At 42.6% G+C, this 15,794-nt stretch overlaps 1 protein-coding gene across 2 annotated transcripts in view; it reads right to left on the bottom strand.

Moving 5' to 3' along the window:
- The window catches only part of GNAL (G protein subunit alpha L), a 153,294-nt gene that overhangs the window by 33,741 nt on the left and 103,759 nt on the right, over positions 1–15,794 (bottom strand). For both annotated transcript variants that reach the window (XM_039217224.1, XM_039217225.1), the window contains exon 5: positions 10,753–10,850. In XM_039217224.1, the coding sequence (XP_039073155.1) occupies positions 10,753–10,850 (98 nt within the window). The remainder of the gene's footprint in view (positions 1–10,752; positions 10,851–15,794) is intronic.

Genomic DNA, 15,794 nt, shown 5'->3' with positions numbered 1-15,794 from the left:
GAGGAGTCCAAGTTAAGACCTAACAAGCTAGTTGCAACAGAGGATCTGAATTTGAAGTGCATTTGAAGTGCACAATTCAATGGCACTTCGCATATTCAGAGTTGTGCAGCCATCTCTTAGGACATTTTCATCACTCCAAAGGGAAACCTTGTACCCATTAGGCAGTCACCTCTCATCTGCCCCCTCACCCTCCCTCAACGCTATGCAACCCTTAATCTACTTTCTGTCTCTAGGTGTCTATTCAGGGCATTTCCTATAAATGGAATCATACAGCATGTGGCCTTTTGTGTCTGCCTTCTTTCACTTAGCATCAGGTTTTCAAGGGTCTTCCACGTTGCAGCATGAGTCAATCAGTGTTTCATTCCTTTGTATAGCCACCTAATCATCCATTGTACAGAGAAACCACATTTTGTTTACCCATTCATCAACTGATGGGTATTTGGGTTGTTTCCACTTGCTGGCTCTTATGAATAATGCCGCTAAGAGCATTTGTCTTGAAGTTTTTGTGTGGATGTGTGTTTTCAGTTCTCTTGAGTATGTATCCGGGAGAGGAACTGCTGGGTCATATGGTAACTCTGCGATTCACTTTTTGTGGAACTGCCAGACTGCTTTTTGAAGTAGACATGCCATTTTACATTCCTACCAGCAATATGTAAGGGTTCCAATTTCTCCATGTGCTTGCCAAAGTTTTTTTTTTTTTTTTTTTTTTACTTTCTATTATAGCCATCCCGGTGGCTATGAGGTGGTATTTCATTATGGTTTGGCTTTGCATTTCCCAATGGCCAATGGTGTTGATCATCTTCTCATGGGTTTATTGGCCATTTACATATCTTAATGAGGAAATGTCTGTTCTATTTCTTTGGTCATTCTAAAATTGATAAAAGTATTAATATTAAAGTTATTTCTATATTTATTATTGAGCTATAGGAGTTATTTCTGTGTTTTGGATACAAGTCACTTAGAAGATACATGATTTACAAATATTTGCCCCCTTTGGAGAATTTCTTTCCCTTTCTCGAACCAGGAGGACCTCTATAAAAAGCTATCCTGGCTTTCAATTGCAAACAATGTTCATGATAGGAATTGGATGGAAATGGAAGGTAAATGACAGTGGCTTCAGAATCTGAAAAATAGGTGCCCGTGTGAAAATCCACTTATTTATAAACTTACAGCCTCATCATCTTTACAATTTAGCATCTGGCTGTACCTGGCACACATTTGATACTCACATAATGTTTCTTGAACTTTTAAGAAATAATATCTCACATCTTTAGCGTTTTTTTCTTAAATGTTTGCTTACTTTTGAGAGACAGAGTGTGAGTGGGGGAGGGGCAGAGAGTGGAGATGCAGAATCTGAAGCAGGCTCCAGGCTCTAAGCTCTCAGCAGAGTCTGGCGCAGGGCTCGAACTCACAGATGGTGAGATCATGACCTGAGCTGAAGTTGGACACTTTATCAACTGAACCACCCTGGTGCCCCATCACATCTTTAGGTTTAAGATTTGAAATACTGGATAAATCAAGTCATAATCTGGCATGATATAGTCCTGTGTAAACTTAGGTGATTTTGTTTCCTCCTCTTTGGGTTAGTGTGAGGATTAATTTGTTAACTTGTGTAACGTGTGTAGAATAGGGCCCCACATGGTAAATTTCTATAACTATGAGCTATTCTGTGGCTACCCTTTGAAGCTTGAAACACAAGACATACCTCTAAGTCTTTCTGAAGTTATACACTTTGTTAGTACTTGATTGAAAACCACTAAATCTGAGGTCCTTGGGTTCCTTGGAAATATTTCAAAGAATTCATCAAACAGTTAAGAGAATTGTAATAAAAGCCCTCATACAGGCAAATGTCTTATGTGGCATATTATATTTGTCCAGTACCGCTGATGTGTTAACCTGTGTTATGTAATTTATTTTTTCTAGACTTCTGATCACATCTATACACATGTATGTTCCTACCCCTGCATTTCACTATGAAACATTTCAAACACACAGCCTAAAATAATTTTATAGTGGATGCTTGAATACCCACCACCTAGATTTTGCGATTACTATTTTACCATACTTAAAAAACACCTATCTCTTATTTTGGATACATTTCAAGGAAATTGCAGATGCCAGTTCACTTCCTCCTAAATACCTCAGCACGCGACATTTGTCTACAGCTCAGCATTTGTTCACATTTTTTTCTGTTGATGTAAAATTTAGGTCCAAAGAAGCATAAATCCTAGGTGCACATTTGCTGAGTTTTGATACTTGTGAACACCTGTGTGATTCCATCCCCCATCGGGCCATTATGCACACATTTTCCACTTCTTGCAGATGTGCGGCTGTGCTGGGAGAGGGGCTGTGGCAGTGCACTGGCCGTTGTGTGGATGGCACAGCACCGGTCCAGCAGTCTAGCCATGAAGGGAGGTCCCCGCAGGGCACAGATGAGGCAGCGCCCTGATGCAGCAAGGCTCACCCTGCAGGGGAGCCCAGGCTCTCAGCACACAGCAACCGTCACAGGTGAAAAGGTGGCACAGAATCAATTTCTGTCTCAAAGACCGTATCTGCGCGTTTAAATATTAAAAAATATCTAAAAACGTTAAGTGTCTATCAGACCTCGTGTTTTAGAGGTGTGAGGAGGCTGTCAGGAATTCAATTTGGAAGAGAATCTCTTACTCTTCTCCTTTTCATATGCTGCATCATTTAACTTAAAATGTTTCTTGTGATTACAGAGCCAGTTAAAAAAAACTCCTATTTTTGCTACTATTTGTTATTATTTATCTGCATAAACCAGAGTGTTTCCAAACACCCGGCTCCCAGTAGGAAGAAACCCCATACTGAGCGCTCATGAAGGACTCAACGGTCGTCTATGTGCACTGAATTCCGATTTTGTTTTGATCAAAGGGGCCACACAGATCTTATGATACGTAAATGTTATCAACGCAAACATCTAAAATAAAGATCACTCTAATAAAGTACCACTTTGGTTTGATATATTGATTCTCATAAAATGCTGCCTTTGACTTGGTATTTGATGCAAGTTGCATTCAGTCCTGCCGCTACAACTTTGGAAAGTTATTCCAAAAGTTATTCCTTTTTTTTATTTTATTTTTTTTTTATTTCTAGGAGAGAGAGAGAGAGACAGCGTGAGCAGGGGAGGGTCAGAGAGAGAGGGAGACACAGACTCTGAAACAGGCTCCAGGCTCTGAGCTGGCAGTCAGCACAGAGCCCGACGCGGGGCTCGAACCCACGAACCGCGAGATCATGACCTAAGCGAAAGTCGGTCACTTAACCGACTAAGCCACCCAGGTGCCCCAAGCCTTAGTCTTTCAAGTGGGCCCCGGAAGTGTTTCTTGGGACCAACTGAGCCACCACAAAGGGGCATAGGAGAGGCCAACGGTGACCGTGGGGGTCCTCACTGCCGCTGACCGCCCTCCCCACTACCGGCGCCCCACATAGGACACTGTTTGACAAAGGTTCTATTTCTAAGAAATAATTGGGGGAAATACAGCTCTAAGGCAGCAAAAACATTATATATATATATATATATATATATGGTTATATATAACCATATATAGTTCAAAGGCTTGGGTTTTCACAGCTTCAAAAAGAATCTAACAATATCTACTGAATGGAAACACCAGAAACCAGTGTGAAATGCTGGAAGGGACAGGACCTGAGCCCCATCTCAGCATCCTCTCTTCACAGGAAGCCTGAAGACTCAATGAGATGATGTGGGGGAAATCCACCAGGATCTTCCACTCAAGGGAGTCGTTTTTCTGAAAGATTTTAAAGCATTTGTTTACCCATGTGAGATCATCGGGATCTCTGATCCCGATTCCTGGCACAGAGCTTCTGAAACTCTCACAAATTCCTATGTGGTTAAGAGCACTGGGAGCATTTTCTGTTCCGATATTTGGTCGGTGGCCCCTGTTCTTAACACTGCACTCTTAAATCCCTTGTAGCTTCCTGTGTGATAGGAGTGTCTTTTGTTTTAATGAGGTGACTTTGGGTGGGCTCCCGGACAGGGATGGTCCCCAGAAGGACCAAGCCATGTCTAGAAGCTTGGAACTTTCAGCCTCTGCCTACCCCATCCTGCAGGAAGGGGAGAGGGACTGAAATTAAGGATAGTTCACGCCTACATGGTGAAGCCTCCATAAAACCCCCAAAGGACAGGGTCTGGAGAAGTTGGTAAATACATGCATGTACCGGGAGGGCGATGCACCCCAACTCCACGGGGACAGAAGCTGCTGTGCTGGAGACCCTCCCAGACCTCGCCCTGCACATCTCATCATGTGGCTGTCCATGTGGATCCTTTACCATTTCCTTTCACAAAACAGTAAATAGAAGTAAGTGCCCTTGACTTCTGTGGGTCTCAGTAGTAGAGCAGAAGCTGTAGGTAACCTGAAGACCGTCGCTTGAGACTGGCCTCTGAAGTGGGGGGCAGCCTCGAGGGACTGAGCCTTTGACCTGTGCGATCTGACACGGTCTCCGGGTAGAGAGCATCTGCACTGAGTTAAATTGTAGGACATCCAGCTGGTGTCGTGGTGAATTGCTTGGGGTGGGAAAACACCCCGCGCGTCTGCTGTCACAAGTGTCGTGTGTGTGATATCAGATGAGTGTGAGAAGGAGACACAGGAGACGAGGTGGAGGCTTCGTACTCACACAGAAGCACTGTGTTAAGCTCCTAAAAATTAAAAGTTTCAATTCCTCTTAAAAATTCCTTCTCAGGGCACGGTTTCCAATTGGGCAGGGAAGAAAGGAGTATAACCAAGGGCTGACCAACTTGCTCTGGGATATCTGGCCCATCTACTTTGCCCTGCCACCAAACCCATTCTTCATACCTACAAAAAATGGACTGTATGCCCATAAACAGGAACGTGCCCAATTCTGCAGATCAAGAAAATAAATCTGACAATAAATTTGGCAAGAAATAAAGATCAGAATGAGCGTTAAGGAGACTGTGTAGCTGCACCCAGGTGGTCGATGATGTAGTTAATGAATTCAACAGTATGTAGTAACATGGACATTTTAAATTATAGTTTCTTTGATTTTAAAATGACCTGCAAAAGAACACCTTTGAAGTAGAAACTTCATTTTTGCTAATAATTTCCTGATTGTCCTGAAAGCTTAAATCTGGGGACTCAGGAGCCATGAGAATGAAATCAGTGCTAGAGAGTTTTAAACGTGGTAAATGTAGCCACCAAGACGCCTGAGAGATGGCCAAAGGCAGACAGGGACATAGCAGAAAATCATTGTACTTTACTTGCGATTCTTTCTGGAATATTCTCTCTCTGAGTATTCTAAAACCCATTATTCAAATGGATGCACTCCCAGAGGGGCTTATCACGTAAACAATCAGTACAAAGCATTGGGATCTACACTGTGAGCAACAGAGTTTCAAGTTACATTAAGCGAAGTCTGATTTTATAAACCTGTTCTAAAGATCCAATTTCCTCTGATTTGCTTTCTCCTAAAATAGCTGTTTCCATGGCTACATAATCACTTATTATTAGGACTTAGAGGAAATGCATTTTGGGGGATAATGCAGTAGCGATTGTCTTTTAATTTTCACAGTGGGAACTGGATAATTCTGTATAAAATATAATCTCCAAAGTTATTTGCACAGCTTGCTTGGTGCTTCTAAGACATTCATTTTTACCCGAAGTACAATACTTAATGCTCAGTTATAATGACTGTTCCCACAATCTTCCAGCACATCGGGCCGTGCTGGCATTAGACAGCGCAGCCTCGCCGCCCTGCCTTACTGCGGCCTCTGCTCAGGGATGTGGGTGTGGCCACCGACCAGCCAGGGACAGCAAGGGGGCCACCGTGTGAGCAGGCTGGGATCGCAGCCAGACCAGACGCAGGCTGCCTCCCCTTTAGCAAAGCTGATCTCTCTGCCTCCTCTGGGACCTGGCCTGCAGATTGCAGAGCGGACCTGCCATTAGCAGCAAAGGATGAGAAGCGGAGACAGGCAAAGCAAAGTTGAAGTGTCCACACGGCAGGAAGAGAATGGCTGGTCCCCACAGCGTCTTTGACTCAACAGTGGTTTCCGAGAGAAACTCAGAATACATTCCCCTTTTTTTGAGGAAGCCTAAGCAAGTTTCCACTCTTTGAATGCCAAATAGCATAATATAGATCATCATAACTTTTTTTGTTTTTATACCATAGGCACTTTATAATTTGGGGGCTCCCATTTGCTCGTATGGGTTTGCAGAACTGGAGTGTGGCACGCATTTGTGATTGACATTGGCCTTGTAAAAAGCGGGCTTTGTAAGCACATGTATAGATTATCTGTTGTTGACAAGAGGACCCTGGCTCATCGAGGAGACTGTCCCCCTGGCCAATCTTGACTAGTGTTCCCTTTGCTTTTCCTGCCCTGAATTCCTCCCTCCTCCACAATCTTTCTCTCTTCTTCTTCTTTTAGATTGAATATAACCCACGTAACATAATTCACATAACATAAAATTCACCATTTTGATTATACAGTTCAGTGGTTTTTAGTACAGTCACAAGGTTGTGCAACTATCAATACTATCCTAATATACTATTTACCTAATATACTACTACCAATACTATCCTAATATCCAGAATATTCCCATTGTCCCCCAAATAAATTCTAGTAGCAGCAGCAGTCCCTCTCAATTTCTCCTGCCCCCAGGTCGCTGGCAACCACTAATCTACTTTCTGTTTCTACGGATTTGCCTATTCTGGATGTTTCATATAAACCAGATGAGATCATATGTGCCCTTTTGTGTCTGACTTCTTTCACCTAATAGAATGTTTTCAAGGTTCATTTATGCCATCGCATGAATCAACGTTTCATTCCTCTTTATTCCATTTTATTCCAAATGATATTTCACTGTGTGATGGATCAGACTGTGTGCATCATTTGAGGGACATCTGGGTTGTTTGCACGTTTTAGCTATTGTGAATAAGGCTGCCATGAAGATCCGTGTACGAGTTTTTGTGTGGATGCATGTTCTACATTCTCTCGAGTAAATGCCCAGGAGTGGAACTGCCGGCTACTTCTGTGTTTAAGCTTTTAAGGAATCACCAAACTGTTTCCAGATTTTTTATCGGCAGCTCAGCCTTAACAGAATTTCAGCAGCGCCGAGACACACCTCTTCCCCCCAGATATTCCCATGGTTTCTGCCATGGAAGAGAGTACTTTAACCGGGCTTAGAATTATTCCCTTCGTAACAAGCATGAGGGTTCAAAATGCAATTCTGTTGAGCAAGGTAACACAGTGACTTCAATTCACAACAAGATAGAAATCCGATATTTTCTCCGAGCAATTTTGATGAGAGGAGAAAACGTGTCAGAACATGGGGGTCCTGCCAGGGGGAAGAAGGGGGCCACAGAGCCTGAATCCGAGGTAGGGTGTATACTTTTAAGGGGACAGGCCAGCTTTTCCTATCAGTACCATAGTGAAACCAGGCTCCCATTTTGCTAACTCATTTATTTCAAATAGCCCCTATGGAGCATTGACTTCATGAAACAATATTCACCTAAGGGCTAGGCATTTAAGGATGAATAAGACACATTCCTGGAAGAATTAAAAATGGAGTGGGTTGGACAAGATGGACTGAGGATCATGATCCCAGGGACTCATCTGAGATCACGTCCCTTCATTGTTGTGATGTTGAAATGTGATTTCTTTTACTGGAGGGATGGGGATGGCTGATGGAGGCAGCTTCAGTTCCTTTAACATCAATTTGGCACCATGGAATTTGGTAGCCAAATGTTGGGTCTAGCCAATGTAATTGAAATACCCCGTTTTTTTTTTTTTTTTAAATATTTTTTATTTATTTCTAGGAGAGAGAGAGAGACAGCGTGAGCAGGGGAGGGTCAGAGAGAGAGGGGGAGTCACAGACTGAAACAGGCTCCAGGCTCTGAGCTGGCAGTCAGCACAGAGCCCGACGCGGGGCTCGAACCCACGAACCGCGAGATCATGACCCAAGCGAAAGTCGGACGCTTAACCGACTATGCCACCCAGGCGCCCCTACCCCCTGTTTTTTAAATCTCTCACCCCCATCTCAAAACCTGAGTTTAGAGGAAAAGCAACAGCTATTAAGAGACAAAGTTATCAATCCGACTCGATTCCCACATGTATTAAAATAGATAAAGGAAGCAATGTTGGAGGACTTAGGATTAGTGAGATCTAGAGGGGAATTGCTTCCTGTGATTCCACCAGATGCAAGTCAAGAAAGCATAATGAAGTGTTGGTGCCTCATTCCTGACGAGCCTTGAGTCTTCTTGACCTCACGCACAAGGCATTTTGTCCCGTGGCTCTCAGTAATCCGAAAGGATGGAACTGAAGGCATTCCAGGTTGTGGCTGTGTGCCACCTGCTTCTGGGAAACTGTGACCTTAAGTGCCTTAGTTTACCTTTCTGGACCTCAGCTTCCACTTTGATGACCTAACATCAAGAGCTTATGTGGGGCTCACCACGTGCCAGACACCATTTAGAAGACTTTGCTAAATACCTATTTAATCCTACGGGAGCTGACTGAGAATGGGACCCGTATTTGTTCCCATGAGTTTGCCCAGAGTCTCACACAATGGTCAGTGGCAGAGCTGAGATCTGAATCTTGCCTATTGTCAAGGCTCATACTACTTCTTCCTTTTAAAAAATTTATATTTGCATATTCTACCTTAAATTAAATCATTAATTCTATTCCTGGAGTGGTAGGAGACTAAGTTGTCTGTTTCTCTTTTAAAAAAATTTTTTTTACTGTTTATTTTTGAGAGAGTGAGAGAGACTGAGCATGAGAGGCGGGAAGGGCAGAAAAAGTGGGAGACACAGAATCTAAACCAAGCTCCAGGGTCTGAGCTGTCAGGAAGCACAGAGCCCCATGTGGGCTTGAACTCACAGACCACAGATCATGACCTGAGCTGAAGTCGGACGCTTAACTGACTGAGCCCCCCAGGAGCCCCAGTTTCTTTCTTTTTTTTTTTAAGAAAGAGAAATTCCTAATTTGACACTGAGTAGCACTGTGGTGTTCACACATGACATCTCTGCTCAAGAAATATGCGAAAAGGATGACAAAGCACATATTCATGTAAACTTTAAATGCAGCGTATGTGAATTTTAAAATTATTTTGAGCTGTGCTTGAGATTCCCACTGCTAGCATTAACTTCGGATATTCTTTCCATCTCTCTAACACTGCCTTGGGATCCCACTTTGGGGTTGCTAACTTAATTTCTCCAAACTGGTGCTTAATACTGTCCCTCATCCTCCCATAAGCAATCTGTCTCAGGTCCCTCCATCTCAATAAATGGCGCCATGACCTATCCTGTTGTCATCCTTGATCCTCACTTTCCTCTGCCTCCTGCATTCTGATCCACCACCTAGATCTGCCCCTTTGTGTCCCAGGGCTCACCTCTATGACCCAAGGCATCCCACTCTGGTTCTCGTTTCCTTCTTTTAATTCTCTACACAGCAGCCAAAGTGGCTCTGACAACTTCACTCACTGAGTCATACATTTGAAAGAAAATCCAAGTTCCTTGGCATGACCTTTGGCACTTGGGAGGTCTGGCTCCACTGACCTCTCTCATCTGGTTACGGCCACTCTTCCATTACCCATCTGCCCTCAAACTGGCTTCCTGTCACTGTCTGGGACACCCACCACCCATCCTCAGGCTCTTTTTATTGGCTTCTCTCGGTGTCCGTCAGAGGTGACAGTTCCTGAACTCCTATGGGCAGCCACACAGCTACCCTCTCCGTGAAATCAGTACTCACAGCGCAGCTCCATCAGTGGTTGCCAAATACAGTGAATTCCCAGATTGTATGCTTATGAAATCTTTTCCACAGGTATGAATTTTTAGAGTTCATAGGCTTAAAATGTAAAAGCATTCATTTCTTGCTGCCCCAAGAGCTATATAAAATGACTTTAAATACAATTTTTATCAAAATACCAAACATATCTAGAACCTCTTGATTAACCTTCTTAGGCCTAAAATAGCAAAATGAAATAGGAAAATGAGCATTTCAGGGAAAAAGTGAGCCAGCCTAGGCACCAGAGTCCTTTCCTTATTTCTTATTTCTCTTCTTACATTTTTTTCATCAAGCCTTTACTTAAGATATTAATTACCATCTGCTTTCAAGGTTCTAGTCTACCTCTAACTGTATAGGATGATTACTTAGTACTTTAAGTAAGAACGTGGGCTCAATTGCAGATGTTGATATTATTTTATTTATTTATTAAAAATTTGTAATGTTTTATTTATTTTTGAGGGAGAGAATGTGAGCAGGGGAGGGGCAGAGACAGAGGGGGACAGAGGATTTGAAGTGGGCTCTGCGCTGACAGCAGAGAGCCCGATGTGGGGCTTGAACTCACGAACCGTGAGATCACAACCTGAGCCAACAGTCAGATGCTCAATGGACTGAGCCACGCAGGTGCCCCGATATTATTTTAAAATTTAATTTGGAGACCCTGCTCCAAAATGAAAATATAACAATGAATATCTAAGTACAGTCTAATTTACAGATATGCCTGTAATTTTATAGAAAGCAAGAAAATGAACAGAACTGAAAACACTGATCAGGGTAAAATGAATACACCTGCCTCTGATTCCTATTGGATTTTTAGTTTTCCATCTACCAAATGTGTGCCATTTTAAAAGCTGATTTCTGTAGTAACATGTTAATGCTTTGTTCCTCACACTGAAGAGAGCTCACTGACCCTAGGAGGGCAGCTAACTGTGGGTGCACGGGTAGCTTCAGACAGGCCAGGCCTTGCTCAGAAGCTGACTTACTATTGTGCGCAGTCAATCAGCTGGTATTCGTTGGACCTCTCGAAGCACGCCTTCACACCTTCATCGTCCCAAAGCTTCTTCACGTGATCAAAGAATTCCTAAAATTGGAAAAAATTACAAAGAAGACAGCACATGTGTTATAATGTTTTCAAAAGGCAAAAGTAAAAAGAAACTGCCAAAAAAAATTTTGCAGGTTAGCACACAAATTGTTTTCTTTGAAGGAGTCGAAGTTACACGCAATAAACTGCATTGGGCTTGCAGTCAGCGTGACGAACACATGCACCTGTGTGATCATTGGTCACATCAACGTGGCAAACATTCTTATTGTTCCAGAAAGTTTCCCCAAATGAAAATGACAGGTAGAAAGTAATTTTCTGGCATTCACCAACTATACATACAACAGCTATTTTAAGAATAATTTTCAAGTTCTTAGTACTCAGTCACCTGTCTAGTGGTAATGCCATTTCAGCAATGAAAGATCATGCCTATTTGCAATGGTAAGTTTGTTTCAGTTGCTGTCTTTCAAATTTTCTGTGAGCCATGATTATGAATGGACATGGCTGAGCAGGTGCGTTAAGTTCGGCCCGGAAGCATTAGGTACAACACAAGGAAATTTCACTCTTCGGAGATGCGAGTTCACTGTTTTTTGGCAGTTTTTAAAACCATGAGTTAAATGTTGAACTCTGATTTTGGCTCCCTCAGCCTGCATGAGCGCAAAGCTCAATTTCATCCATTATGGCAATGAGCACCCTTCCTTGAAAGGGAGGCCAAGAACTTTCCTTCTCTCAAAGTAAGAGGTGGTTTTATGAGTTCCTATTTCCAAAATTACCCAAATTAAATTGACAGTGCTGTGGAACCAAATGACAACAAATCAGCCGCTAAATATAAAAGAAGTTATGTAAAATTTCACCAACCCGTTCATTAGAACATTTATATCCCTTCCCACATCAGTCCTCAGCCCCTCCCGGCAGCCCGAGGCACCCCCCTTTTCCATTTCCGATCTGCACCAAAGGGTCTGGGGCTTCTGATGCCTTATGTTCACTGTGGCTGCCATGCTCCCTAGAAATCAGCATCAATTTTTTTGGAGGGAAAAAAAATAAAGGGCTGGTTCTTGTGTTGGAGATTCACAGTTTCATACAAGGGTGGATCCAAGTACTGTGGGGGCCTCTTTGAAAAAAGAAGAATAAAATCACGAGTACGCAATTCGGTACAAAACCCTAGACGGGGCAGTAGGACTGAGGGGCCCTATGCTTAAGCTTCATGAGGTTCTGACTTCCTAGAATCAGGGACAATCTTGAAAGGTCTGCCACGTCTCTGTATCTATCATCTGTCTGGCTGCCTATCGTCGTCAACAAAGCCAAGCTATCTACAGCTGACAATGAAGGGGAACTGTCCATACGAATGAGAGATGCCAGATGTCTCCATTTTTATCTCCCTAGATTTGTGGTTCTGTCTGGTATCTCTCACTGCTGCTCTTGTCACTCATTGATGGAGTCTTTATCAGCATCCTTAAATTTTTTTCCTTCTGAGGGCCATATGAAGACACACACACACACACACACACACACACACACACACACACCCCAAATGAGAAATACTCTATTTGCTATTGTCAAGATGGTCTGGTCTTGGAAGACACTGATAACGCCTGCGTCATGGTGAGATTCGGAATTAAGCCCTGTCTCTCTCCCCTCCTGTAAGCCTCCAGTGCAATAGTTTCTTGAATAAAGTTCCTGACTGTCTTTATCAATGTCAGAATCCTTTTTTTCCTTCAGGAGTCTGAGCTGAAGCCTCTGTGACAGAATTACAGAGGAGTGCTTGAATCAAGAACCAAGATACATGATTTCTGAGGTCCATGTTCATAGCAGTAGTAAAACAGGAATTGTAGGCACTGTGGTTTTAAAGCAGATGCTTTGGACCACACCAAATGAATACAAAAACAACAATCTCTCTGTTTCAGCTTCCTAGTTGCTGAACAAAGATGTTGGACTAGAATAGAGCTTGAGACCTATACAGAGCCAGGATTCTCCGGGTTTACGTTTTTTATTTTTTAACGTTTATTCATTTTGGAGACAGAGAGACAGAGCATGAGTAGGGGAGGGGCAGAGAGAGAGGGAGACACAGAGTCCGATGCAGGCTTCAGGCTCTGAGCTGTCAGCACAGAGCCAGACGCGGGGCTAGAACCCACAAATCATGAGATCATGACCTGAGCCAAAGTCGAATGCTTAACCAACTGAGCCACCCAGGCACCCCAGTCCATGTTTACCTTTTAAGAGGTTCTAAAAACCTCATGGAAACTTCAGAGCTGCTACTGCTGTTGCTTCTGCCTTTTATTAGGGAAAATTTCAAACTTAACAAAAGGAGAATTCCCTAGGCCACTCATTACTCAGCTTCCATGTTTATCAACACATGGCCAGAAAGTTCTCTCTTTCTCTCTTTTAATAACTCATGCATTTCCCCCCACATTTATTATTTTGCAGCACATCTTTTATGTTGTGTCATTTTATTTCAACATCATTTCTAATGGATAGAGGCTCTTAAAAATCATAGCCACAGTACCACTAACTCCATGAAAAATATAACAACAAACAAAGAAACGGTTCTGTAACATCTTTAAATATTCAGTCAGCCAATTCAGCTTCTTTAGCTATATTTAAACAGTTGTCCAGAGCCAGGCTAGAATTTTCACGTGTTTGCTAAACCAACTGGGAAATAAATATGAGGAATAATTTTGGTATGCCTCCATTAGCAACTAAGATGAATAGTATGAAATAAAAATAATTTCAGTGTTTTGTGTGTGTGTATGGGTCTGAAAAAAAAAAGGATGATTCATAGAGAAATGTAACTTGCTTTTGACAACTGAGAATATGTAGCAATTTAGAGTATAAAAAGAAAATTCCTGGGGCACCCGGGTGGCTCAGTTGGTTGAGTGTTCAACTCTTGGTTTTGGGTCAGGTCATGATCTCAAGGTCATGAGATCAAGCCCCTGTGGCACGGGGTGGGGGGTGGTCTATGCTGACAGCATAGAGCTACTTGGGCTTCTCTTTCTCTCTTTCTCTCTCTCTCTTTCAAAAATAAATAAACTTAAAAAAGAAAATTACTGAGATTTCTTAATTTTTTCTGTATTACTAAACAAAAATTGCCTTGTGATCTTCATATATTTAGCAACTAAAATACACATTTATGTTACTCTTATTTAAAGGGATTTGACATAGCATAACCTATAAACTTATGAAGTCACTGAGTTATACAGCTGAAATTAATGTCACATTTTGTGTCAATGCTACTCAAATTAAAAGAAAAAATAAAGAAAAAAACCCCAAAGGGGTTTGAGTTGAAAGTAAAAATCAAAATGATACCAAATTTAAACCTACATTTTTTTTTTTAGAGAGAGACAGAGAATCTCTGTGCTGAGCATGGAGCCTGATACAGAACTCTATCTCATGATCCTGGGATCATGGCCTGAGCTTTTTTGAAATAAGAAATCAAGAGTCAGAGGGGCGCCTGAGTGGCTTAGTCGGTTAAGCGTCCGACTTTCGCTTAGGTCATGATCTCGCGGTTCGTGGGTTCGAGCCCCGCGTCGGGCTCTGTGCTGACTGCCAGCTCAGAGCCTGGAGCCTGTTTCAGAGTCTGTCACTCCCTCTCTCTGACCCTCCCCTGCTCACGCTGTCTCTCTTTCTCTCTCTCCTAGAAATTAAAAAAAAAAAAAAAAAAAAAAAAGAAATCAAGAGTCAGATACTTAGTTGATTTGAGTCAGCCAGGCGCCCTAAATAACCTACTTTTTAAAAAGCAAGGCTTTAACATTTTTACAGCATCATTCTGATTTTTAAATCAAAATTTAAGCCAGAATTAAACACCATGTAAATAGTGTTTACACTCCATTTCATGTTATAACATTTTCCTTCTGGCCCTGCTGTCTACGATTTCCCTTCTACACAAAACGCGAAGCTGACCTGGGGTCCTCAGATGAGGATGTTTTTCTTTTTCTTTTAAATTCCTCCTAAGTGCTCTAAAATGGCAAGACTCATATGACATTAAGAAATGTTACAAGTACAGATTCTTGCATGATATACCCCCTGCTAATAGACCATTTTGGTTATACTAACAAATGTTAATGTTTTATTTATTGCTGAGAGAGAGAGAGAGAGAGAGAATGAGCAGAGGAGGGTCAGAGAGAGACACACACAGAATCTGAAACAGGCTCCAGGCTCTGAGCTGTCAGCACAGAGCCCAACACGGGGCTCGAACCCACGAACCGCGAGATCATGACTTGAGCTGAAGTCGGACGCTTAACTGACTGAACCAGCCAGGCGCCCCTCATTTTTCATTTTTGAAATAAGAACCAAAAGCATAAGTCCCGCCTCTTGAAGTAAACATTGCCCAGGGATGTGGCGTCAACGCTCTGGCTACACACGCAGGTCTCGCGAAGCAGAGCTTTCACATGTGGTGTGGGTGGACCCTGTCACGGGGTTGAGCGTAAAGATGTTCTTCCTCATGCTCATTGCCTAATACACCTTCTAAGATGGCTTACAGAAAACATCTCTCCAATATTAGTACCAGGAATACTGTTTTTGCATCTCTCAAGAAACCGCTTTTTATATTTTACTATTAATTTTTGCTCATAGGGACCCTGTGGCTCTTTGGCTGTTTTCATCTATGTCACAGGGTTGACCGCATGAAAGCTCAGAGGTCCCGTTTTGGGGTCAGTCTTCATGCGTGTGAAGGGCTCTGCCTTACGGTCTGGATGTCAACTCCACCTTTGGTTCCGTCAAACTTACTCCCCTGATCCTCACTTCATGCTCCTGCATTTTCACACATTTCATTACCTTGTCTTACAACTTTGTAAGCAGCACTAAATCCTTTCTGGCACAAGCTGAAGCATAAATCAATGTCCGCTGGAACTTTTATGGGAACATAGTGGATAATGTCCACCCCCGCCGTCGAATGGACCTTAGGAAAAGGCAGTTGCAGGTCAGAAGCTCTTTACTTACGTGGGATTTTCTAAAGCTCAAGTTTAGATCTGATTCATTTAAAATACATTC

Source organism: Hyaena hyaena, unplaced genomic scaffold (genome assembly GCF_003009895.1).
Source record: "Hyaena hyaena isolate Hyena2069 unplaced genomic scaffold, ASM300989v1 scaffold_673, whole genome shotgun sequence".
NCBI classification, from domain to species: Eukaryota; Metazoa; Chordata; class Mammalia; order Carnivora; family Hyaenidae; genus Hyaena; species Hyaena hyaena.
This window is presented reverse-complemented; position numbering and strand designations above follow the sequence as displayed.